At 41.5% G+C, this 25,341-nt stretch overlaps 1 protein-coding gene across 1 annotated transcript in view; it reads right to left on the reverse strand.

Annotated features, from left to right (window-relative positions):
• LOC134342938 (coiled-coil domain-containing protein 178) overlaps positions 1 to 24,669 on the reverse strand; it is a 361,847-nt gene extending 337,178 nt beyond the window's left edge. Inside the window, exons 1-5 of the mRNA XM_063041651.1 lie at positions 24,424 to 24,669; positions 18,746 to 18,842; positions 13,466 to 13,605; positions 6,280 to 6,353; positions 3,787 to 3,869 (exon numbers count right to left, since the gene is read on the reverse strand). Of these exons, the coding sequence (XP_062897721.1) occupies positions 3,787 to 3,869; positions 6,280 to 6,353; positions 13,466 to 13,605; positions 18,746 to 18,788 (340 nt within the window). The 5' untranslated portion in view covers positions 18,789 to 18,842; positions 24,424 to 24,669. The remainder of the gene's footprint in view (positions 1 to 3,786; positions 3,870 to 6,279; positions 6,354 to 13,465; positions 13,606 to 18,745; positions 18,843 to 24,423) is intronic.
• Positions 24,670 to 25,341: the final 672 nt, after the last annotated feature.

Below are 25,341 nucleotides of genomic sequence, written 5' to 3' on the forward strand. Positions count from 1 at the left end.
TCTCAGATCACTACACTGGCTTCCTGTCCACCAGAGTATTGACTTTAAAATATTACTACTGGTTTATAAAGCACTAAATGGTCTAGGGCCAAAATATAACTCTGATCTTTGATTGGACAACAGCACAGATGCAGTAGAAGAGTTCCAGCATAGGTCTGGAGCAGAGCAACAAAAAGCAGCCAACTTTCAGCATGAGCCCTTGATTGGACAGTGACACTGATGCAGTAGAAGGAGTGGTCTGTGTCAGAATAGTAAGGCTTTGGCTCAACAGGCTTCGGCAAGGACAGATGGAGGTGAGGTAAGCAGGTAAGGTTATTTATTTATTTTCTTATTTAGCTCTTGAAAGAATAGGGGGTATGTCTGCAGGGCCAGTGTTGTATTCTGGGTGTCAGATGTGGGACTTCCAGGAGCCACCCAGCCTCCCCAATGGCCATATCTGCACCAGGTGCACTGAGATGCAGCTCCTTGGAGACTATGTTAGGAAACTGGAGCTGTAGCTCAATGACCTTTGGTTTGTTAGGGAAAGTGAGGAGGTGCAACAGGCAGGTAGTCACCCCAAGGATACAGGAGACAGATAAATAGGTGCAACACACGATAAATGGGTGACTGTCAAGAAAGGGAAAGGAAAATGTCAGATAGTGGAGAGCACCTGTATGGCTGTTCCCCTCACAATAAATCCTCCATTTTGACTACTGTTGGCAGGGGATGACCTACCAGGGGAAGCAACAGCAGATGTACTTCTAGCCCTGAGTCTGGCCCTGTAGCTTAAAAGGGTAGGGAACTGAAGAGGATGGCAGCAGTAAAAGGAGACTCTATAGTTAGGGGGACAGGTAGGCGATTCTATGGACGCGAGAAAGAAACACAGACGATAGCTTGTCTCCCAGGTACCAGAGTCCGCGATGTTTCTGAATGCATCTACAATATCTTGAAAAGGGAAGGTCGGCAACCAGAAGTCATACTACCTGTTGGTACCAATGACATAGGTAGAAAAAGGGAGAAGGACCTGATCACAGAATACAGGGAGTTAGGAAAGAAGTTTAGAAGCAGGACCTCAATGGTAATAATCTCGGGATAGCTGTCTGTGCCATGCAACGGTGAAGATAGGAATAGAATAAGGTGGCAAATAAATGTGTAGCTAAAGAATTGGAGCTGGGGGCAGGGATTCATATTTCTGGATCATTGGGTCCTCTTCTGGGGCAGATGGCCTGCACTTGAATCTGAGTGGGACCAATATCCCTGCAAGCAGGATTGCTAATGCTTTTGGGAGTGGTTAATTTAATATAGCAGTGGGATGGCAACCAGTATAACAGAGCTAAGAATGAGCCAACAGGTTTACTAGTAGATGACGGGTGTAATGAGAATATAAGGAAAGACAAGCCAATGATTGGGTACAAATGCAGACAGTGCAAAGAGTTAAATTGTACTACAGAGGCAAAATTCAAAACCGTGAAGAATGCAGGACTAAACGTTCTGTATTTAAATACATATCGTATTTGGAGTAAGGTGCAATTAGAGATTGGTTGGTATGACGTGGGCATCACTGAGTCGTAGCTGAAAGTAGGTCATAATTGGGAGATTAATATCAAAGGATATATTTTGTTCTGAAAGGACAGACAGGAAGGCGTAGGTAGTGGTGTGGCTCTGTTGGTAAAAGATGACATAGGGTCAGAGAATGTTAAAATTTTGTGGGTTGAGTTAAGAAACTGCAAGGGTAAAAATAACCATTATGGGAATCATATATAGGCCTCCAAATAGTAGCCAAGATATGGGGTTGAGATTGCAAAGGGAGCTGGAAAGGGCATGTAATAAGGGTAAGGTCACAATTATAATGGGGGACTTCAATATGCAAGGGGATTGGGAAAATAAGGTTGGTGTCAGATCACAAGAGAGGGAATTTGTTGAATGTCCATGAGATGGCTTTAGAGAGCAGCTTGTGCTTGAGCCTACTTGGGGACAGGTCAACTTAGATTGGATGTTGTGAAGTAATTCAGATTTTATTAGGGAGGCCTTAGCTTCACTACATTCTGGAATGGTTCCAGAAGTACGGAAAATTGCAAATGTCACTCTACTCTTCAAGAAGGGAGAGAGGCAAAAGAAAGGAAGCTATTAGTCAGTTAGTCTGACCTCAAGGGATGGGAAGATGTTGGAGTCAATTATTAAAGAATGAGGTTTCAGCGTACTTGGAGGCACGTGACAAAAAGGTTGTAGTCTGCATGGTTTCCTGAATGGAATCTTGCCTTTCAAATCTTTTGGAATTCTTTGAAGAAATAACAAGGACAACAGACAATGGAGAATCGATTGATGTTGTGTACTTAGATTTTCAGAAGGCCTTTGACAAGGTGCCACACATGAGGCTGTTTGACAAGCTACAATCCCATGGTATTACGGGAAAGATTCCAGCATGGACAAAGCGATGGCTGATTGGCAGGATACAATGAGTGGAAATAAAGGTAGCCATTTCTGGCTGGCTGCCAGCGACTAGTGGTGTGCCACAGGGGGTCTGTGCTGGGACCAATTCTTCTTATGTTATACGTCAATCTTTTGATGATGGAATTGATGCCTTTGTTGCAAAGTTTGCGGATGATATGAAGCTAGTTGGGGGGGGCACGTAGTTTTGAGGAAGCAGAGAGGCTACAGAAGGAAAGATTAGGAGAATGGGCAAAGAAATGGCAGATGGAATACAGTGTCGGAAACTGTATGGTCATGCACTTTGGTGTAAGAAATGAAGGAGTCGATGATTTTCTAGGTGAAGAGGAAATACAAAAAACTGAAGTGCAAATGGACTTGTGAGTACTTGTGCAGAATTCCCCAAAGGTAAATTTGGTGGTTGAGTCTGTTGAGGAAAGCAAATGTGATGTTAGCATTCAATTCAAGAGGACTGCAATATAAAAGCAAGGATGTAATATTGAAACTTTATAAAGCACTGATAAGGCCACACTTGGAGCATTGTGAGCAGGTTTGGGTCCCTTGTCTTAGAAACTGGAAAGGGTTCAAAGGAGATTCACGAAAATGATTCCAGGATTAAATGGCTTGTCATATGAAGAGTGTTTGATGGATTGGGCCTGTATTCCAAACAATTCAGAAGAATGAGGGGTGAGCTCATTGAAACCTATCGAATGGTGAAAGGCCTTTGTAGAGTGGATGTGGAGAGGATGTTTCCTATGGCAGGAGAGTCCAAGACCAGAGGACATAGCCTCATAATGGAGGGGTGTCATTTTAGAATGGAAATGAGGAATTTCTTTCATCAGAAAATGGTGAATCTGTGGAATTCTTTGCCACAGGCAGCAGTGGATCCCAAATCTTTACATATATTTAAGGCGAAGTTTGATAGATTCTTAATTGGTCAAGGCATGAAAGGATACGGGGAGAAGGCAGGAGATTGGAGTTGAGAGGAAAATTGGATCAACCATGATGAAATGGCAGAGCAGACTCGATGAACCAAATGGTCTTATAACATGTGGTTAACATGCATATCCTTCCATCGCAAAAATAAAACATCTATCTGACAGATTGATTTTTAAGGCTGATCAGTCAGCAGCCTTTCCAAATTGAGTGTTAAATGTTTTGATGGTTCTGAGAAAAATATGAGAAATTATTCTATTCAGCTACGTAGTATGAGGTTGGCAGCAAATATATTCATCTTTTTATTCTTTTCAAAATATAAATAAGCATAGTTGCAGTATCAATTCAAATAGAAGGTCACTATTTCAAGATTAGTTTTAACATTTTTCCCTCAAATATAAACTGGACTCATTCTATTTGAATTCTTTTTAAATAAAGTCATACCTGTTTCATTAAATCCAATACTGCTAATACACAGATTAGTAGATGTCAAATCACTGGAAAAAATTGTTTGGTTGAATTCATTTCTACGGGAAAAAAAATTACAATAAAATTGGTGACACATTGAAATTACCAAATTACAGGAAGGATATAAATAAGGTTGAAAGAGTGCAGAGAAGGTTTACAAGGATGTTGCCGGGACTTGAGAAACTCAGTTACAGAGAAAGGTTGAATAGGTTAGGACTTTATTCCCTCGAGCGTAGAAGAATGAGGGGAGCTTTGATAGAGGTATATAAAGTTATGATGGGTATAGATAGAGTGAATGCAAGCAGGCTTTTTCCACTGAGGCAAGAGGAGAAAAAAAACCAGAAGACATGGGTTAAGGGTGAGGGGGGAAAAGTTTAAAGGGAACATTGGGGGGGGGCTTCTTCACACAGAGAGTGGTGGGAGTATGGAATGAGCTGCCAGACGAGGTGGTAAATGCGGGTTCTTTTTTAACATTTAAGAATAAATTGGACAGATACATGGATGGGAGGTGTTTGGAGGGATATAGTCCGTGTGCAGGTCAGTGGGACTAGGCAGAAAATGGTTCGGCACAGCCAAGAAGGGCCAAAGGGCATGTTTATGTGCTGTAGTTTCTATGGTTCTATGGTTACATGTATGTAGATTAGATTTGTTAAATAGAAGTTAAATAAGAAACATATTTTCTGATCGCTGTCTCCATCACTGGAGACAAATCATGTCAACAGATATCTTTTCTGATCACCCCCTCCATGATTCCCATTTTCATTCGTCTCTCACCTCTAATCTCCCTCCTGGTACTTCTCCCTGCAAGCAACTGATGTATTACACCTACCCATTCACTCCTCCCTCACCTCCATTCAGGGTCCCAAACAATCTTTCCGGGTGAGTCAACATTTCACATGTGAATCTGTGCAGCTTCCTCTACGTTGGTGAGACCTGTCATAGACTGAGGGACTACTTTGTTAAGCATCTCAGCTCCATCCACAAAAAGTGCAATTTCCCAGTGACCAATCTTTTTAATCCCTATTCTAATTTTTGTTCTGATATATCGGTTCATGGCCTCCTCTTCTACCCCAAGGAGGCCACTCACAGGATGGAGGAACAACACTTCATATTCTGTCCAGGTAGCCTCCAACTTGATGGCACGACAACAATTTCTCCAAATTCTGGTAACTTTTTCTCTTTTTCCCATTCCCTCACCTTCATTTCCCCACTCTGGCCTCTTACCTCTTATCCTTTCCTGCCTCCCCTTGGTGCCTCTCCTCCTTCTATTTCTCCCCTGATCCACTCTCCTCTCCTATCAGATTCCTTTTTCCTCAGCCCTTTACCTTTTCCATGTATCATCTCCCAGTTCCTTACTTCACATCCCCCCTTCCCCACCCATCTGGCTTCATCTATCTCCTGCTAGCTTGTCCTTTCCCCCATCTCCTTAGAGAAGTACAATACAGAAACATGCCCTTCGGCCTACATAGTCTATTTAGAAAGTACTTAAACTGCCTACTCCCATCAACCTGTTCTGGGACCATAGCCCTCCATACCCCCACTATCTATGTACGTATCCAAATTTTTGTTAGACGTTGAAATCAAATTTGCATGCATGACTTGTGTTGGCAGCACACTCCACACTCTCACGACCTCTGAATGAAGAAGTTTCCCCTCATGTTCTCTTTCACCTTTAACCAATGACCGCTAGTTGTAGTCCCACCCAACTTCAGTGGAAAAAAGCCGACTTGCATTTATCCTCTCCATACCCCTCATAATTTTGTGAATCTGTATTAAATCTCCTCTCAATCTTCTACATTCTAAGGAATAGTCTTAACTTAAATAACACATTACTTTCTGACCAGAAACCTAGCATCAGAACTGGGACAAGTTCAACCTCTAAGGCAAATTCAACTGTCATTCAACCATACATGAACACCCATGAAAACAGCTAAACAAAGCAGCATTACTCCGAGGCAAAAGAGCACAACAGTCAGACACAGCTCAAAGCTCATGTAGCACATATAAGATAGCAGTAAAATACAGTCACACAAAGATATTCCAAGTCCCTGAGTCCACGAATGTGGCAGCAGTCTGCAGTTGAATACAATATAGCTTGTCTTCTGCCATCTGAACACTGGAGGCAGCACTGACTCCAGTTTGGATGCTGCTCCACACCGCCTCCGACACTCCGGCAGAACACCCGACTCTAGTGCCTCCCTCTGGGCGTCTGCAAACAGGCGACGTCACATTTCTGCCCAAATACATGCATTATGCTCATAGTTACCAAAGCACGAATATTTATTTTGAACTTTATTTTAATATAATTTTTAATATACATTGCTTATTTAGCAAATTATGAGATTCAGAAAATAAAAATAGAAATTCCAACTTGAAATTAGGTGGAATTGTGATAAATCAGTATTGTGTGAGGGATCTCAAAGGAAAAACACTTTGGTTCTTAACTAATAAAATGTAATCAAACCTCACCTTTGTGAAATCCCACTCAACTTTTCAGAAGATTGACTTTTTCCTTGGGATTCTGACTGTAGAGATTCTGTAAACTATCAGAAATTGCAAAATTAAAATCACATATCCAATAAAGAGAATACAGTGCATTCCATTTAATTGATCCATTGGTTAATTGGGACAGCCATTTATTTGGGACAATGCTTAAAGAACAAAAACTATTTGAGAAAATTCGCGTGATTCTCTTCATTAATTTGGGACACTTTACTGCTTAATTAGGACAGGAGACTGTTGCCGGATTCTAACTAGCATCAGTCACATGAACTTGTGTGGCCATTAAACACTACACAACTTAAAAATTGTTTTGCTCACTGCGGTTTCAAGCATTCAGGCTTGGAAATACCAGAAATGGCCAGGAGTGAAAATAAAACGATTTCACTACTTCAACAAATTAGGTACCATGAAGAATTTGAGGGTGATTGTATCAATCATCTTGAATGATTCAATGAAAATTAAGATTTGGAGGATGCAATTATCGAAAGCATTGTATGAAGGCAGTACATTATCTGCACTAAGTGTCTGCACCAATTTTATTCATTTACAGTCGATCAAAAGAACACAGCAGAGTGTTGGTTGTCCATCATTTCTGACAAGGACAGGAAACCTGTGCAGGAGAAATTTTAAAGTGGAAAAGCCATTGCAATGGGACAGTTCCACTCTTTCGGCCACGGAAGTTGGGTTCCAGTGGTATGAGTGGTCATCACAAACTGAAGAATTCCTTGATTGCAGTAGATACTCTGCCTTATCGTGCCTTTTGTTCTCCATGAAACGCTGCAGAACCACCTTCTTGGCCATTGAATCTCACTATTGATCTATTAATGTGTTATAGTTTCCCGTTCTAGTTCTGGTTGTTCTTTTTAGTTATTACTTTTGGGTGATTTTTGAATTGGGGTGGCCTGCAGATCTGAGCTGAACTGTACTGAAATATCCCTTCTGATTTTGTGTTTTATATTCTGTATTTCTGCTAATTTTTTTGGTTGCCTTTTGCATGATACTTTTGAGCGTGGGGGGTGAGGGAGGTTTGATGTTTTTCTTTGAATGAGTTGGTTCCATCGTCCTTCTTTGTTTCATGATTGTCTGTGGGAGGATAAATAACATACTTTGATAATAAATGTACTTCGAATCTGCCCAGTACGCTGGAGCTGACTTCACATGCTAGGACAGGCATGTCCCTATTTCACTGGTTTATGAGGCCCACCAACTCTCACCTGGGTTAGCTCACCTGTCGAAGCAGTGTACTGGGCTGTTGCTGCTCTTGCATGAAAACAACTTTTTGGAGAGCTGAATTTTCCCAGTTTCCCCTCATGATCCCCTTAAACATAGAAACACAGAAAACCTACAGCACAATATAGGCCTTTCAGCCCACAAAGTTGTGCCAAACATGTCCCTACCTTAGAAATTACTAGATTTCCCCATAGCTCTCTATTTTTCTAACCTCCATGTACCTATCCAAAAGTCTCTTAAAAGACCCTATCGTATCTGCCTCCACCACCATTGCCGGCAGCCCATTCCATGCACTCACCACTCTCTGAGTTAAAAACGTACCCCTGACATCTCCTCTCTACCTACTCCCCAGCACCTTAAACCTGTGTCCTCTTGTGGCAACAACTTCAGCCCTGGGGGAAAAGCCTCTGACTATCCACATGATCAATGCCTCATTCCATCCTTCTCCCTTTCTCTCCTTTCATCCTTAAGCCATGACCTCTGGTTGTAGTGCCACCCAACCACAGTGGAAAAAGCATTCTTGCATTTACCCCATCTATACCCCGCATAATTTTGTATAGTGGTATCAAATCTCCTCCCAATCTTGTAAGTTGTAAAGAATACAGTCCTACCTGGTCAATCTTTCCTTACAATTCAGGTCCTCCAGACCTGGCAATATCCTTGTAAATTTTTTCTGTACTCTTTTAACCTTGTTTACATCTTTCCTGTAGGTAGGTGACCAAAACTGCACACAATACTCCAAATTAGGGAGTATTGTCTTATACAACTTCAACATAACATCCCATCTCCTGTACTCAGTACTTTGATTTATGAAGGCCAACGTACCAAAAGGTTTCTTTATGATCCTATCTACCTGTGATGTCCCATTCAGTGAATTATGTAACCTCATTCTCAGATCACTTTGTTCTACTACACTCCTCAATGCCCTACCATTCACAGCTTTACTGAAGTGCAAAAGTTCACACTTGCCTGCATTAAATTCCATCTGCTATTTTGCATCTGATGCAGATCCCTCTGCAAGTCACAATAGCCTTCCTCACTGTCCACTACACCCCCAATCTTGGTGTCATCTGAAAATTTACTGATCCAGTTAACCACATTATCATCCAGATAACTCATATACAATCAATGACAAACAACAAAGGATCCAGCACCAATCCTTGAGCACACCAGTCAGAGACCTCCAGTCAGAGAGGCAACCCTCTACAACCACTCTCTGACTTTTGCCACAATGCCAATGTTTAATCCAATTTACTACCTCATCCTGAATGCTGAGTGACTGAACCTTCTCAACCAGCCTCCGACGTGAGACCTTATAAAATGCCTTACTAAAGTCCATATGGACAACATCCTCTGCCTTACCTTCATCTACTTTCCTGGTAACTTACTAGAAAGACTCTTAAAGATTGGTTAGACATGACCTACCACACACAAAGCCATTCAGACTATCGTTAATCAGTCCAAGTCGATCCAAATACTTAGATATCTTGCCACTTAGAATACCTTCCAATAACTTTCCCCACAACTGATGTCAGACTCACCTGCCTATAATTTCCTGGTTTCTGTTTAGAGCCTTTTTTAAAAGAGTGGAACAGCATTGGTTATCTTCCAATCCTCTGGTATCTCTCCCATTGCTAAGGATGTTTTAAGTTTCTCTGCTAGTTTCCCCGACAATTTCTGCACTTGCCTCCCGTAAGGTCCAAGAGAACACCTTGTCAGGCCCTGGAGATTTATCCACCCAGATTTACCTCAGGGTAGCAAACACCTCCTCCTGTAATCTTTACAGGGTCCATGAAGTTTATGCCACTTTGCCTCACTTATATAGACTCTGTATTCGTCTGCTGAGTAAATACAGATGCAAAGAATGCATTGAAGAATTTCACTCATCTGTTTTGGCTCCACACACATTATCATTCTGGTCTTCCTGAGGACCAATTTTGTGCCTAGCAAAGTTGTTGCTCATAACATATCTGTCCCAATCCACAATAGCCAAATCATTTCTGATACCATCAAAATTGCCCTTTCTCCAATTTAGAATCTCAACCCACAGACCAGACTCATCTCTTTGCCTATTTACTTTGAAACTAATGGCATTGTGGTCACTGGATGCAAAGTGTTCCCCAACACAAACTTCTGTTACCTGCCTGTCTCATTTCCTAATAGCAGATCTGGTACTGCATGCTCTCTTATTGGGACTTCCATGTACTGAAGAAGGAAACTTGTCTGAACACATCTGACAAACTCCATTCCATCTAGTCCTTTTACAGTATGGGATTCCCAGTCAATATGTGTAAAGTTAAAATCACCTACTAAAACAACCTTATGTTTCTTGCAACAATCTGCGATCTCTTTACAAAGTTGTTCCTCTAAATCCCTAGGACTGTTGGATGGTCTGTAACATAGCCCCATTAACATGGTCATAACTTTCTTATTTCTCACTTCCATCCATAATGCTTCACTGGTTGAAACATAGAAACATAGAAAATAGGTGCAGGAGTAGGCCATTCGGCCCTTCGAGCCTGCACCGCCATTCAATATGATCATGGCTGATCATCCAACTCAGAACCCTGTACCTGCCTTCTCTCCATACCCCCCGATCCATATAGCCACAAGGGCCACATCTAACTCCCTATTAAATATAGCCAAGGAACTGGCCTCAACTGTTTCCTGTGGCAGAGAGTTCCACAGATTCACCACTCTCTGTGTGAAGAAGTTTTTCCTCATCTCCATCCTAAAAGGCTTCCCCTTTACCCTCAAACTGTGACCCCTCATTCTGGATTTCCCCAATATCGGGAATAATCCTCCTGCATCTAGCCTATCCAATCCCCTTAGGATTTTATACGTTTCAATAAGATCCCCCCTCAATCTTCTAAATTCTAACGAGTATAAGCCTAGCCGATCCAGTCTTTCATCATATGAAAGTCCTGCCATCCCAGGAATCAATCTGGTGAACCTTCTTTGTACTCCCTCTATGGTAAGAATGTCTTTCCTCAGATTAGGGGACCAAAACTGCACACAATATTCCAGGTGTGGTCTCATCAAGGCCTTGTACAACTGTAGTAGTACCTCCCTGCTCCTGTATTCGAATCCTCTTGCTATGAATACCAGCATACCATTCACCTTTTTCACCGCCTGCTGTACCTGCATGCCCACTTTCAATGACTGGTGTATAATGACACCCAGGTCTCGTTGCACCTCCCCTTTTCCTAATCGGCCACCATTCAGATAATAATCTGTTTTCTTGTTTTTGCCACCAAAGTGGATAACCTCACATTTATCCACATTAAATTGCATCTGCCATGAATTTGCCCACTCACCTGACCTATCCAAGTCACTCTGCATCCTCCTCATAGCTAACACTGCCGCCCAGCTTTGTGTCATCCGCAAACTTGGAGATGCTGCATTTAATTCCCTCGTTTAAGTCATTAATATACATTGTAAACAACTGGGGTCCCAGCACTGAGCCTTGCGGTACCCCACTCGTCACTACCTGCCATTCTGTAAAGGTCCCATTTATTCCCACTCTTTGCTTCCTGTCTGCCAACCAATTCTCTATCCACATCAATACCATACCCCCAATACTGTGCGCTTTAAGTTTGCACACTAATCTCCTTTGTGGGACCTTGTCAAAAGCCTTTTGAAAATCCCAATATACCACATCTGCTGGTTCTCCCCTATCCACTCGACTAGTTACCTCCTCAAAAAACTCTATGAGATTCGTCAGACATGATTTTTCTTTCACAAATCCAAGCTGACTTTGTCCGATGATTTCACCGCCTTCCAAATGTGCTGTTATCACGTCTTTGATAACTGACTCTAGCATTTTCCCCACCACCGATGTTAGGCTAACCGGTCTATAATTCCCTGGTTTCTCTCTCCCTCCTTTTTTAAAAAGCGGGGCTACATTAGCCACCCTCCAATCCTCAGGAACTAGTCCAGAATCTAAAGAGTTTTGAAAAATTATCACTAATGCGTCCACTATTTCTTGGGCTACTTCCTTAAGCACTCTGGGATGCAGACCATCTGGCCCTGGGGATTTATCTGCCTTTAATCCCTTCAATTTACCTAATACCATCCCCTACTAACATGTATTTCTCTCAGTTCCTCCACCTCACTAGACCCTCTGTCACCTACTATTTCCGGAAGATTATTTATGTCCTCCTTAGTGAAGACTCCAGTTGAGTTCTCCAGTCTGTCCTGATAGAATACTGTCATGACATTTTCCCTGACCAGTAATGCCACCCTCCTCCTTTAATCCCTCCTGCTCTGTTGGGTCTAAAACAACAGAACCCTGGAAAAATGAGCTGCCTGTCCTGCGCCTCCTGCAACTAAGTCACACTAATGGCAACAACGTCATAGTTCTAGGTGTTTATCTGTGCTCTGGGCTCATCCGCCTGTCCTACAATACTTCTTTCACTAGAATAGACGCAACATAAGACACTAGTCGCACCATGCTCAACTTTTTGATTCCTGACTTTGTCTGAGGTCTTACCAACATCTGCCTCCACAACTCTCCAGTAACTGTTCTGGCAATTTGGTTCCTATCCCCTTGCATCTCTAGTTTAAACTCCACCATGCAGCATTAACAAACTTTCCTGCTAGGATATTAGACTTGCTCCAGTTCAGGTGCAAACCGTTCCTTCTGCACATGTCCCACCTTCCCTGGAAGAGAGCCCAATGATCCAAACATCCCTCCCTCCTACACTAACTTCATAGCCACGAATTAAACTGTTATCTTCTTTGTAGTTCTGGCCTCACTAGCACATGCCATGGATAGCAAATCTGAGATCACAAACCTGTAGGTCCTGCCCTTTAACTTTGCACCTAACTCCTTGAACTTCCTTTGCGGAAGCTCGTAACTCATCCTACCCATGTCATTGGTACCTACACGGACTATGATTTCTGGCTGTTCACCCTCACACTGGAGGATACAGAGGACTCGATCCGAGATGTCTCAGGCACTGGCACCCAGCAGGCAACGTACCAGCCAGGAATCTTGTTCTCACCCACAGAGCCTCCTGTCCATTTCCCTAACTAACGAATCCCCTATCACCACAGCATGCCTCTTTCCCCACTTCCCTTCTGAGTCACAGAGGCAGACTCAGTACCAGAGACCTGACCACTGTGACTTTCCTCTTGTTAGATCAACCATCCCCCCAACCCAAACAGTACATAAAATGATATACCTTTTGTTGAGGGTGATGGCCAGGGGCATATTCTTCACTGGATCCTTAACCCCTTTCCTTTCCTACTGTTTCCCAGTTCTTTGTGTCCTGCACCTTGGGTATAGCTACCTCTTTATATATCCTATTTATCACCCCGTAAGCCTCCAGAAGAATAGAAATCCTGCAGTTCTATTTTCCCTGTTAAGTGAAATCCTCTTAGCTTCTACCATATTGAAGCCCTTCAAAACCACTTATTCCTCTGAACTCCAGAGTGTAAAGATGAATCACTCAACCTTTCCTTTTAAGACAATTTCTTCAGCTCGAGTGATTCTATTTGAATTGCCTCCAAATTAAGTACATTCCTCCTATAAGATCAAAACTCTTCTCTGAGCACAAGGGATGATCACACCAAACACATCTTTCAATGCAGCAAGACTGCCCTGCTTCAGCACTTGATCTATCTAAAATGAAAGGCCAATTTTCCATTTAGCCTCCTCAATACTTTTTATATGCCTGCTATCTTTCTGTTTTAGGGATTCTTCTTTAAAGCATTCTGAAGTCTCTTCCAATTTAAATAATATTTTGTTCTATTATTTTTCCTCACATTAAGACATTCACATTCACTTAACTGTCAATATATCTTTACAGCCTGTGTCCTCTGATAATTTGCTTTCCCAGATGTGACCTTATCAAAGAAATAAGTTGCATGACATTACAAATATAATCTACGTTCAGTTATCTGTTTCTCCAAATCATACCTGTCTGAACCAAACTTCAGTCTTTTCTTCCAAATCGTGGATCTGGCGAATCACTTTACAAACAAATGGTAATGAAGTTTTGAGCCAGTCACAGTTATGACGTTTAAAGGACCGGAGTTGCCATGGATCTTCATTATTCTCTTGATGTGAGAAAAACAATCAAAGCTAATGATCATAATGAAAGCTTTTTTTCCTCAACTCTCCAAATTAATGAGCATTACTTGATGTGTTGACCCAAACTTTAACCCTATCAGCTATACTGTATGTTTGCCTTTTACCTCCTATTTATCAAAACAGGTGTTAGTAGGAACGAAAGAATTACAATAAATAGTGGACAGAGTGGGTTCTTCTTCTGTAAAAGACACACTGAAGCAGTGATTTAGTGCCCATGCGCTGGTCGTGCATGCAGCCTGTTACAGCCGTTCCGATCAGTATTCTTATCTTTTTTCTTTTTCGTTATTTTTTGTTTTTTTTCTCACGGTAACACATCGAAGCTGCACCCTCTCAACATGCTGGTAGAGAGAGTTTTATTTGGGTTTTTAGCGCTGGAAATAGTTACATTCTGACATGTCTCATTAGCGGGACAGAAGCATGGTCGCATTGTTTATTCCAGGGACCAGCTGCTTGCGCTTATGCCGGCTGGTTTAGCGAGCAGACCGGCGGACACCCCTGCTGAAATCTGGAGGAAAACACACAGAGGATGCAGAGGGGATCACAAAGTTGAGGAAAGAGGACCGAGTTGAGACAACAGAGACTTATGGAGAAGAGGAGTTCAGTGGGTAATAAAATGGACGAATTCACGGCGCTAGCCAGGCATCAGAGAACATTTCGGGAGTGCAGTTATATGTGTTTCACTGGAACCGGGCTACACGAAGACATACCCGATCAAAACTTTTCCATGGACGGCTTCCAGACCGTTCGGACTGACCAGAAGTGCACTGAGAGCGGTAAGCGTAAAAGAGTTGGGTACTTACTGTTCTGGTTAACAACAGATGGTGCAATCCGGGTCATATTACGATCAAGGAACGTGTTTGTAAACTGGATATTGAACTTTTTACTGTTGGACTTCGGCCATATTCCACCGAGATACAACACTGGGCGGCACAGGAGGTCATTCCTGCCTGTAGCCATCGAACTTGCAGCTCCTCCCGTGGAGGGTCAGACACCCTGAGCCAATAGACTGGTCCTGGATTTATTTTCCATCTGGCATAGTATGCAATTTATTGTTTGATTGTTTGTGGTTTTTGTATTGCTATATTTATGCTCGATTCTTGGTTGGTGCTGCTGTAACGAAACCCAATTTCCCTCGGAATCAATAAAGTATATCTATCTATATCTATCTATCTATTAATTAAGATGCTGTAAAAAGATTAAAGGTTTTCTTAGGCACAAAGAAAATCCTGATGAAGGATCTCAGCCTGATACGTCAAATGTTGACTCTTTTCCATAGATACTGCCTGGCCTGCTGAGTTCCTCTAGTATTTTCTGTGTATGACAAAGAAAATACTTCTATTTCTGAAGAAGACCAAAGCTAAAAACATTGATTTAATATAGGCAAATGGGAAAATTAAGCAGCAAACTCAAGAAGAATTTCTTTACCTTGAGAAATATGAAAATATGGAACAAGTCTCATCGCAGAGTCATATTTAAGGGGAAGCTATATGACCAGATGGAGGAACAGGGAAAGAGATTTGTACTGGAAGTTCCATAAGAAAAGATAGGCAGGAGGTGAACAGTACATTATGAACTCTTTTTGATCAAATGGACTGTCTGTACTGCAAGTGGTATTGTACGATATAACTAGACCTCTTCATGAAAAATTACTAGTGAATATGAAGGGTTTCGTACACCTTATATGCTTTTGATGTTTTGACATGCTTTTGATGTTTTGACAACCATCTCTTCCTTTCGTCCACTTAAGGCTTGCAACATGCACTCAGCTGTTGAGACGAACATGTACAGGTCAAGGGAGGGTGGTGGGTTCATGCTGGGATAGAAGAGGACCAACCAATTCAGTTATTCAGTATAACACTCTAAATATTTAATATAATTTAGACAGCACTGTGTGACTCAGTATCATATAAATAACAAGCCTTATAAAATGTATATGGATTCAAATTAAAATTAAAACAAAAATATTGATCAGGTATTCAGAAAAATCTTTGAAAGTAATAGTAGGTCACCAATAAAATGCAGAAGTAATTTACAAATATGGTCACAGGTTTAATTGAATCAACATTTTAGAATATTCTACAGTCGTATTCTCTTCCTTTTTTTCTGCAGTATTCTCAGTGCTTTACCTCTTCCTTTATGACTGCAACTAAGGAAATTATGGTCAACTTAGCTGAAGGTCAGACATGACTCTTTAGCCATTGGATCAGACCAAGGATGACTAGACAGAGATAGCAAACAAAATCTGCTCAATGCTTAGCTCCTCACACCAGTACAAAATAGTGGTGCATACAAGAACAACATACTGCTATACACAATGTAATCTTGTACATGTGACAAGGTGAAGTAGAATTCGTGATTTCCTTGTTGTCCCATGGTCATTTCCAGTAAATTAAGTATTAACAATCTTGCCTTATAGTGAGTTGCTTTCACTTTTAAGGGAGATAAGGAAACGTTGAAGAGTATAACAGCAAGGATATTACAAGGGTATCACGTCAAGTCTCGTCAAAGTGTTGGGGACCCCAGTGACCAAGGACCAGGAGATTGCGATAAAATGCATGCAACCTTGAGCTTAATTTATTAGTGAAGAGTCAAATAAATTCACTTGAGTCTTCTTTTTGTTTAAAACTAAATAAAGTTTATTAGTTAAGAATTCAAAAAAGCCACTTAAATTGCTGATTTCTTTGATCTTTTAGTTTGGGATTAAATAAAGTCACTCAACCAGACTACTTGTGTAGAAGCATCTTTCATTGCTGACTCAGGTGGAATCAAAAGAAACCTGAGCTTTGTTCTCAGAACACAAGATCCTTATTGAAAACTTCTCCTCCCTGGACTACTCGGTAGATGCTGTACAGTACAGAACAAAACAGGTGTCTAAAATTATGTAATTTTTACAACATGGTAATAATACATGTCTTGATTTTTCCAACAACTGAGGAGTAAGAGATGGGGGAACAAGAGATGATGGAGCTGAAGCAAGAGAAAAAAAGTAAGTGTCTTGAAACATCCTTTCAATGAAGAGAATATTGAATAAATTAATAAAGCTCCCTGTCAGCAAACTTTAATACAGTTTGACATTGCACAAGCTCCTATGCACCAATATGATTGGAAGAGCTCTCTGTTGGTCGGTGTCAACCATGGATGTTGTGTCCCAGCTGCCTATATCAATATATAACCCAGGGACACCACTATGATTAATTTTTAGTGATATCATATGAACACTGCTTAAGCCTGCAATGGGAAATGTAAAATCACAAAAAGAAGATACCGGACATCAATCTTCAGAGAACTTTTAACTTCTCTAATCTATACCCCATAAACTAAGGTTCATAGAGACACGACGCAAAAACAGAAAGTTAAAAAAAAAACTCTCCATTGTCTTTTCTTGGTCATACAACTGGCAGGTTCATCCCTTTCCCTGACAACGATCCAAAGCAAAATTAGCACAGGTTTTGACCATGGGGTCAAGAGACAATCATCACAACTCTCATAAAAGGATGTCTCATATTTAAATAGAAGAGTGACTGCCCGTTACTAAATCAACAGATTTCCTTTGAAAGAAAGCACTTGGTAGCTTTTTCCAGAGTTGCTGGAGATTTTAAGCCTTCTTTCAGGATCATCACAAAGGGGCCAACATGCACCTAATATTGAGGTAAAAGGGATCCAGCAGTGCATTTACTCTAAAGAAGTACGATCTCTGGGTGGAACAAGTCAGAGGGGTTCAGATTTGGAGAAGGACCCTAATAGTTAGTCTTACAGGTGTAGAGCATTATCAGTGGGAAATTCACAGAAAGGGTAGTGCTTAAAAAAAAAACAATGCACAAAAAAGAACTAAGTAAGTGAACTGTACACAACAGCTGGCATGGAATTTGAGCCTCACCCTTGCAGATAAGACACTCATTTCTATCCAGAACCCAGGATACAAGAGTATGCACTCAGTAGCCGATTTATTAGGTACACCTCTTTAATACAAATATCTAATCAGCCAATCATGTGGCAGCAAATCAATGCGTAAAAGTTTGTAGACATGGTCAAGAGGTTCAGTTCTTATTCAGATAAAACATCAGAAAGGGGAGGAAATGTGACCTAAGGATCTTAGTTTGTGGAATGATTGTTGGTGCCAGACAGGTGGTTTCAGTATCTTAAAAACTGCTGATCTCCTGGGATTTTCACACAACAGTCTTTGTATCGCAGCTGAACAGTTCCTTAGTTAGAGCCTTCAGCATCTTGGGCATCGAGGGAGAGAGGAAGAGGAGAGCCATCCGCAGTACCACCGATGTGGCAGAGAGGGCCTCAAGATGGCTGTGGCTCAAAAGAGGGGAGCCATGGAGTCATAAGTAGCTAGCCACCTGGACACAAGCTGGGGTCTGGTCAGCCCCGGCTGGGTCACCTGGAGGAGGTTATATGACGTTGAAAGACCCGAAACACCGGATGATTCCAGGAACATCACTGAAGAAGTGTCCAGAAGCATCAATAGATGTATGTACACAGTAGAGTTTACAGAAAATGGTGCAAAAACCAAAAAAAAGTCCAGTGAGTGGCAGTTTTGTGGTTGATGAGAGATCAGATGAGACGGCTCGACTGGTTCAAGCAGAGAGCAAGTGACAGTAGCTCAAATAATCACACATTACAACAGTGGTGTGTAGAACAGCATCTCTGTATGCGCAATATGTCGAATCTTCAAGTGGATGAGCTACAGCAGAAGAAGACCATGAACATACACTAAGTGTCCACTTTATTAGGTAGAGGAGGTACCTAACAAATTGGCCAGAGATATCAATCAGTGTAAACAGTCTATATGCGTGGATAAATGATGCCTTTGAAAATATATTTTGGCAGAGTTATATTGGAAAAAACAGTGAACATGATAGTTGGACGAAATTGACTTCAGTAATTTGGTTAAAGCATAGACAATGTCCAGGGCCAAACCAGTTCTTGACCCAAGCATCCTTTGTGATCCTCAGCTGAGTTAATAATTCATATAATATGCAGAAAAGAATGAGCCAACCTCTAAATTTGATTATGCCAATCCTTTCCTTTCTGGTCTTCTACCTTGTAAAATTGGTTACTTAAAATTCTGTTCTAATCTGCACAAATTCATGTACTCACTTGTCCTGAAGAGAGAGGGTGAAGAACCAGACGTGGCCAACATTGGACTTCACAGGTGGGAAGAGGAATAATGTCCTTAGAAGCAGATTTCAGGAAGCTATAAGAGGTTAAAAAAAACACGTCTCAATATAGTAATCTCAGGATTACTCCCAATACCACATACAGAAAGAGAAGAATGGACAAGTGAATGTGCAGCTGGGCAGATGATGCAAGGGGGTCAGATTTAGATTTCTGAATTTTGCGACAATTTCTGGAGCAGGTGGGATCTGTACTAATTAGGTTACACTTCATCAGGAGTGAACTGAGCATTATTTCACAAATCCACAAATGATATATGCTTAATCCCACGTACCCTTACTTTATGCCTGTGACTACAAATCCTCAACCCTTCCACTGATGAGAACTGCCTCATAATACCCACTCTGTACAGCTCTGTCCAACTCTCTCATCACTGGACACTGGTGCTGTTCTCCAGTATTCACGCAGTGCTGCTCTCTGGTGCTTGCTCAGTGGAAGTACAAGCTGGACCAGGCTATATTATTATATTTTTCTTCTTTGTGACTGTTTGTTTTTCTGAAATCATAAGCATGTGTGCTACTTGTGCAGTGTGCTGTTGGTAATGCATTTTGCATCTTGGCCCTGGCAGAACTCTGTTTCTTTTGGCTATATTCATGTATGGTTTAATGATAATTAAACTTGAAACTTTATAGACTACTGTCAAATTACTCCTCACCTTTCTCTACAGAAAATAGTTCCAGTCTCCCTCATTTATCCTTGTAGCAGTAGTCTCTTATCCCAGTAACTACTCTAATGGATTTTTGGACCTCTTTCTAATTTCTCCACATCTTTTCTCTAGTGCACTAACCAGAATGGAAAAACATTGCTTCAAATGAAGACAGATCATTATTTTTAAATACATTAAGCACATCCTCCACGCATTTATAGTCTGTACCTCTCTCTGTTAATAAAGACCAAAATTGTGCATGTCTTATTAACTGTTTTCTCATCTTGCCCTTCCACTTCAATGATTAGCAATATACACCTGGACCAGATCTACTCTCATCTGAAAAGATGATTCAAAAGAGTCAGCATGGTTTTGCATGCGTGTGTGAGCATGGCTTGTTTCAGTGTCGTGCAACTCTATGCAGCACACTGTAATTCTTTTGGTGAAAATACTCCCAGAATGCTGTTAGATAGGAAACTCCAGTGTTTCAATCTAACAGCGCTAAAGAAATAATTATATATTTTTGAGTTAGAATGTTGCAGAACATAGAGCGGAACATTTAAGTGATACTGTTCCAACAGTATCCCTGGATATCTTAGTGATAGAGGTTGATTGCTAGGGAGTTCATGTTGGACCAGTTTTTGGCATGTAATTGCATTGCAACCTGTTCACAGTATATACTGAAGCTACACAGCATGACAAATAAGAGCAGTAGAAGATTATTTACCTGCTCTAATCTCATATCCCTTAACTTTTTAGGTGCAATGGTGGAGAAGGGAAGAATATTTATGGTGAAGGACGAAGTGCCAATCAAATAGCCTGCTTTGACTTGGATGGTGCCATGTTTCTCTAGTACTGGTGTAACTACACTCATCACAGCAAATGGAGAATGGACCATCACATTGCTGTCTTAGGCTTTGAAAGGCAGTAGAAATAGTTTGGATTGCTGTGAAGATTCATAGCAACAGTATAAAGGGATCTCAATATTCACATAGCTGGTAATGTTGAGTTTCTGGTCTTCCCTCATGACACAGGCAAGGAACTCAAAATGAAAACATCATCAAATATCAGGGGTAAGCTATTAGACTAGATCTTGATGGAGATTCACCTATATGTGGAACTGTTGCTTGTCACTTATCAGCCCATGTCTTCATATTGTTTAGATCAGGATGTATGTAACCATAGATCATTTCATTTGTTGGGAATGAAATTGACCACCGTGAAATCATCAGCAACCCCCTCAGATCTGATCTTATGATGATCACTAATAATAATAATAAGCATCCGTTAGTCTTGTGAGACCATGGATTTGTGCGTTGGAAGGTTTCCAGGGCATAGGCCTGGGCAAGGTTGTATGGAAGACCAGCAGTTGCCCATGCTGCAAGTCTCCCCTCTCCATGCCACCGATGTTGTCCAAGGGAAGGGCACTAGGGCCGATACAGCTTGGCACCAATGCTGTCACAGAGAAATGTGTGGTTAAGTGCCTTGCTCAAGGACACAACACACTGCCTCAGCTGAGGCTCGAACTAGCGACCTTCAGATCACTAGACCAATGCCTTAACCACCCAGCCACGCGCCATAAACCATTCCATTTATGATGATCACTGATGGAGCAGAAAAGAGGGTTCAGCATAAGACACTGCTCTAGCGATCCCTTGGAGCTAGAATAATTCACTCAAAACAAATATTTATCATATTTCTTTCTGTAAGGCAAAACTCCAAATATTGGAGCTTTTTCCCCTTATGTCAGTCGCCATTTTTTGACTCAGAGTTCTTGAAGTCAAATGCTGGCTTGTCAACAATATAATGTTATATAAATGAAAGTTATGTTTCTTATTTTTTCAAAACATTAAAACAAGTTATCTACCTTTTTGTTGAGCATGTAGTCCACTGTCAGATTGACTTAAAAATTGTATCTTTGCCATTCTGTTCAAATGTGAATTTGATTCCTATACAAAAACATCATGTTTTTGTGTAAAAAAAGGTCATTGTACTGAAATTAAAGATCTGATCTGTATATTAACATTTGAACAATGAGAAGATATTGAGAAGGAAGCTATTAACCCCATTGTAAAGCAATCCAATAATCCCAATCTTCCCCAAACACTGGGAATATCATCTCTTAAAAGTATTTGTCCAATTCTCTCAGACATTTTTATTGAATTTGCTTCCAACTAAACTACTGTGCAAAAGTCTTGGCACATAGTTATAACTAGAATGTACTATAGCAATTTTATGTATTGCACTGCACTGCTGCTCATGCAAAAAAATAAATTTCATGACATATGTGAGTAACGATAAATCTAATTCTCTCATATAGGTCTATTGTGGACTCCGAGTGAGAAAGGGGCAGGGACATGGTTGGGAAAAGAGGACGGGAGAGGGGAGGGAGCAGGAAGCACCAGAGAGACATTCTCTAATGATCAATAAAGCAATTGTTTGTAATCAAATGACCCTGCCTGGTGTCTCAGGGCTGCATATGTCTGCACCTGCACCATCCTCCCCGCTCTGGGCACTCCTGCACTCCACCTGTATCATACCCCTCCCGCAGAGTTCCACCCTCACCATTCCCAACATTTTGCATCCACCAGATTTACAATCTCACTCGGCATTCCACATTGACAAATACAGTGCAAAAGTCCTAGGCACCCATAGTTTATATATGTGTGCCTAAGACTTTGGCACAGTACTGTATCTTTCATTCAGAATACATCAATTCATTGGGAAAAAAAAGCTCCATTTAATAACCACTAGAAAGTTTATCCTTTTGTTGCCTCCAGCAAAACCATTTATGATTTTGCGTAGTGTCATCAAAATCTGAAATTTCTTTGGTCCAGTATTATTTACAGAATTCAAAATCAGAATCAGGTTTATTATCACTGTATCATATGATCTGAAATTTGTTTTGCAGCTACAGCAAGACATAAAATTGCTAGAAATTACAAACTAAATAAATAGTACACAAAAAATAATGGATAAAGACTGGACTCCAATTTCACTTACATATATTCCTCGATGGCTTAAGACATTGAAACTCAAAACATTATACAATATATTACAACAGGTATGCTCAGTGCAACACACACAAAATGCTGGAGGAACTCAGCGGCCAGGCAACGTCTATGGAAAAGAGTAAACAGTTGATGTTTTGGGCCGAGACCCTTCATCAGGACTGGAAAGGAAAGAAAGTTGTCAGAGTAAGGAGGTGGGGGGAGGGGAGGAAGAAGTACAAGGTGGCAGGTGATAGATGAAACCAAGAGAAGAGTAGGGGTTGAAATAAAGAGATGGGAAGTTGATTGGTGAAAGAGATAAAGAGCTGGATGAGGAAAGATCCCTGTGGAAAATGGGAGGAGGGAAAGATGTGCTTGGTGGCGGGTTCCCACCGAAGATGGTGGAAGTTATGGAGAACTATGTGCTGGACACAGAGGCTAGTGGGTGGTAGGCGATCTGTAGGATCACTCCCTATGCAACTCACTTGTTCACTCATTGCTCCCCACTGACGTCCCTCCTGGTAGTTATCCTTGTAAGTGGAGTAAGTACCAGAGCTGTCCCTACACCTCCTCCATCACAACCAATCGGGCCTTTAAGCAGTCCTTCCAGGTGAGGCGACACATTCACCTGCGACTCTTTTGGAGTTATCTGTCGTATCCAATGCTTCCAGTGCAGCCTCTTAGTGAGACCCAATGTAGGTTGGGAGACTGCTTCGCTGCGCACCTTCGCTCCATCTGCTGCAAAAACTGGATTCTCCCGGTGGCGACCTATTTCAGTTCTACTTTCCATTCCCATTCCAACATGTCAGTCCATGGCCTCCTCTACTGCCACAATGAGGCCACACTCAGGTTGGAGGAGCATCACCTCATATTCCATCTGAGAAGCCTCCAACCTGATGGCGTGAATATCGATTTCTTGAACTTCTGGTAATTACCCCCACCTCCTCCTCACCTTCACCATTCCTCATTCCTATTTCCCCCCCTCACCTTATCTCCTTAACTACCCATCACCTCTCTCTCTGGTGCTCCTTCCCCTTCCCATCTTCCATGGTCTTCTGACCTCTCCTATCAGATTCCCCCTTCTCCAGCCCTTTATCTCTTTTACCAATCAACTTCCCAGCTCTTTGCTTCACCCCTCAACTGCCACCTTGTATATAAATCAGGTGATTTCCTGACAGACATTCTTTCAGAAATGGTATTATCATTGAGTATCTTTTTTTAAAACCTTCTCCAAATATTCTCTTTCCTAATTATGTTGATGCGCTCAAAACATCTTGAAGACTGATATAACATCTCCATTGGGCCTGGCACTGGCCTGTCTCCAGTGACTCTGACACCGCGGCCCTTGAGGATTCAAAGTGACAGTGGTACCTTGAATCCTGTTTTTATGAACACATATAATGAACATTATAACCTCAGTGCAAACAGCAGAAGGGGGATATAAGCTGTCTCTCCACATGTCCTATCAAGCACCAGCTGCCTCATCTGTGGTAAAATCTAAGGTTCATCAGTCACCTCAGAATCCACAAAACTGAAATGGAAGAAAGTCATCCACAGTCCTGTGGAACGACCCACAGGACTGTGGATGACTGTAAGCAAAGATACATTGTTTTCATCAATCATAAAGTTACTAATGATTCTATAAGCAAGTGAAAAGAACCCTCTTTACCTAATGATAGTGACGGGAAAATTATTTCTCCATATAGTATAAAGGAAAAACTAGATAACAAAGCAAGGAACAAAATGATATTCTGAACAAGTTGAATACAAGGTTGTACGTGGAGGTTTCAGTGAAACACTAACATTGACCTGATGGCTCTATTGTGTTGTATCTGCAGTGCTGAATCTAAGCAATAATCAGAGAAATTTTATCCGCTCTATGCTTAATATATATAATCTCTTGGGGGGCGGGGAGCAAAACGTAATTATATAAATATATTCCATCTAATTTCTCTGATACTCACAACGCACTTCCCGAGGCTGTACCCCACAGCCAGTCAATCAGTGCAGCAACTGCTGAGTGTTAGCGTCTCGCTCCGGGACCGTCCCCAGTTACCAAGCAGCACCTGTAACCACGGCAACAGCGCATCCAACACCTGCACACAGCTCCTACCATCGGTGCCGAAACAATTAAACATTTCCAGCAAAGTTACAGCCTTCCGAGCGTGAAAATGACCCATTTCCCGAAAAAAAATCTTTGCTATATATATAAAAACAAATCATTCCGCTGTAGACGTTATGTCTCGTTGGAATATCGCGAGATGTGAGAAAGGGAAGCGGGGTAAGGAATGGGTGAATCAGCGGCGCCAGGGATGCCGGGTATTGTATTGTTTTGGACTGAGGGGAGGAGGGGATGGAAGAGCTGTCAGCTGGAGGGTGCAGGCGGGGGAGCTGTCTACTGTATGTTGTTTGCTAGTGTAGTCCTTTGCTGGTTGTCTATTCCGTTTTCCATTCATCCCCAAAATAAACAATTACATATTCTGAGTGAAAAAGGAAAAAAAGAATGAAAGACAAAAGGAAAAAGAAGGACCGCACTTGGGCTGAGGCGGCCCGTTTGGTATGCCTTTTTTTTCTTCTTTTATTTTTAATCAAATCCAGGTCAGGTCAGAGCCCAGCGGATACAGCAACTGCTGTTGTCTGCCTAGGGCTTTGTTTACTGAGTATGCATCAACGAAACTGAGCTCTTGTTTCGTAAAGTTTCCTTAAGGTGATGCAGAGTCTCTGACTAATTTTAAGCTATCTTCCTAGATCACAGTGATATAATAGGAGTTTGTGTTGTGAAACAAAATCGCATACAATAAATTATTAGCCCTCTCAAAAGCTTGCACCGTTTCCACTTGATTAAAGTGTTAATCGACATACAATTTAGCCAGTAAGGACAG

The sequence above is a fragment of the Mobula hypostoma genome, chromosome 1, assembly GCF_963921235.1.
Source record: "Mobula hypostoma chromosome 1, sMobHyp1.1, whole genome shotgun sequence".
Lineage (NCBI taxonomy): Eukaryota > Metazoa > Chordata > Chondrichthyes > Myliobatiformes > Myliobatidae > Mobula > Mobula hypostoma.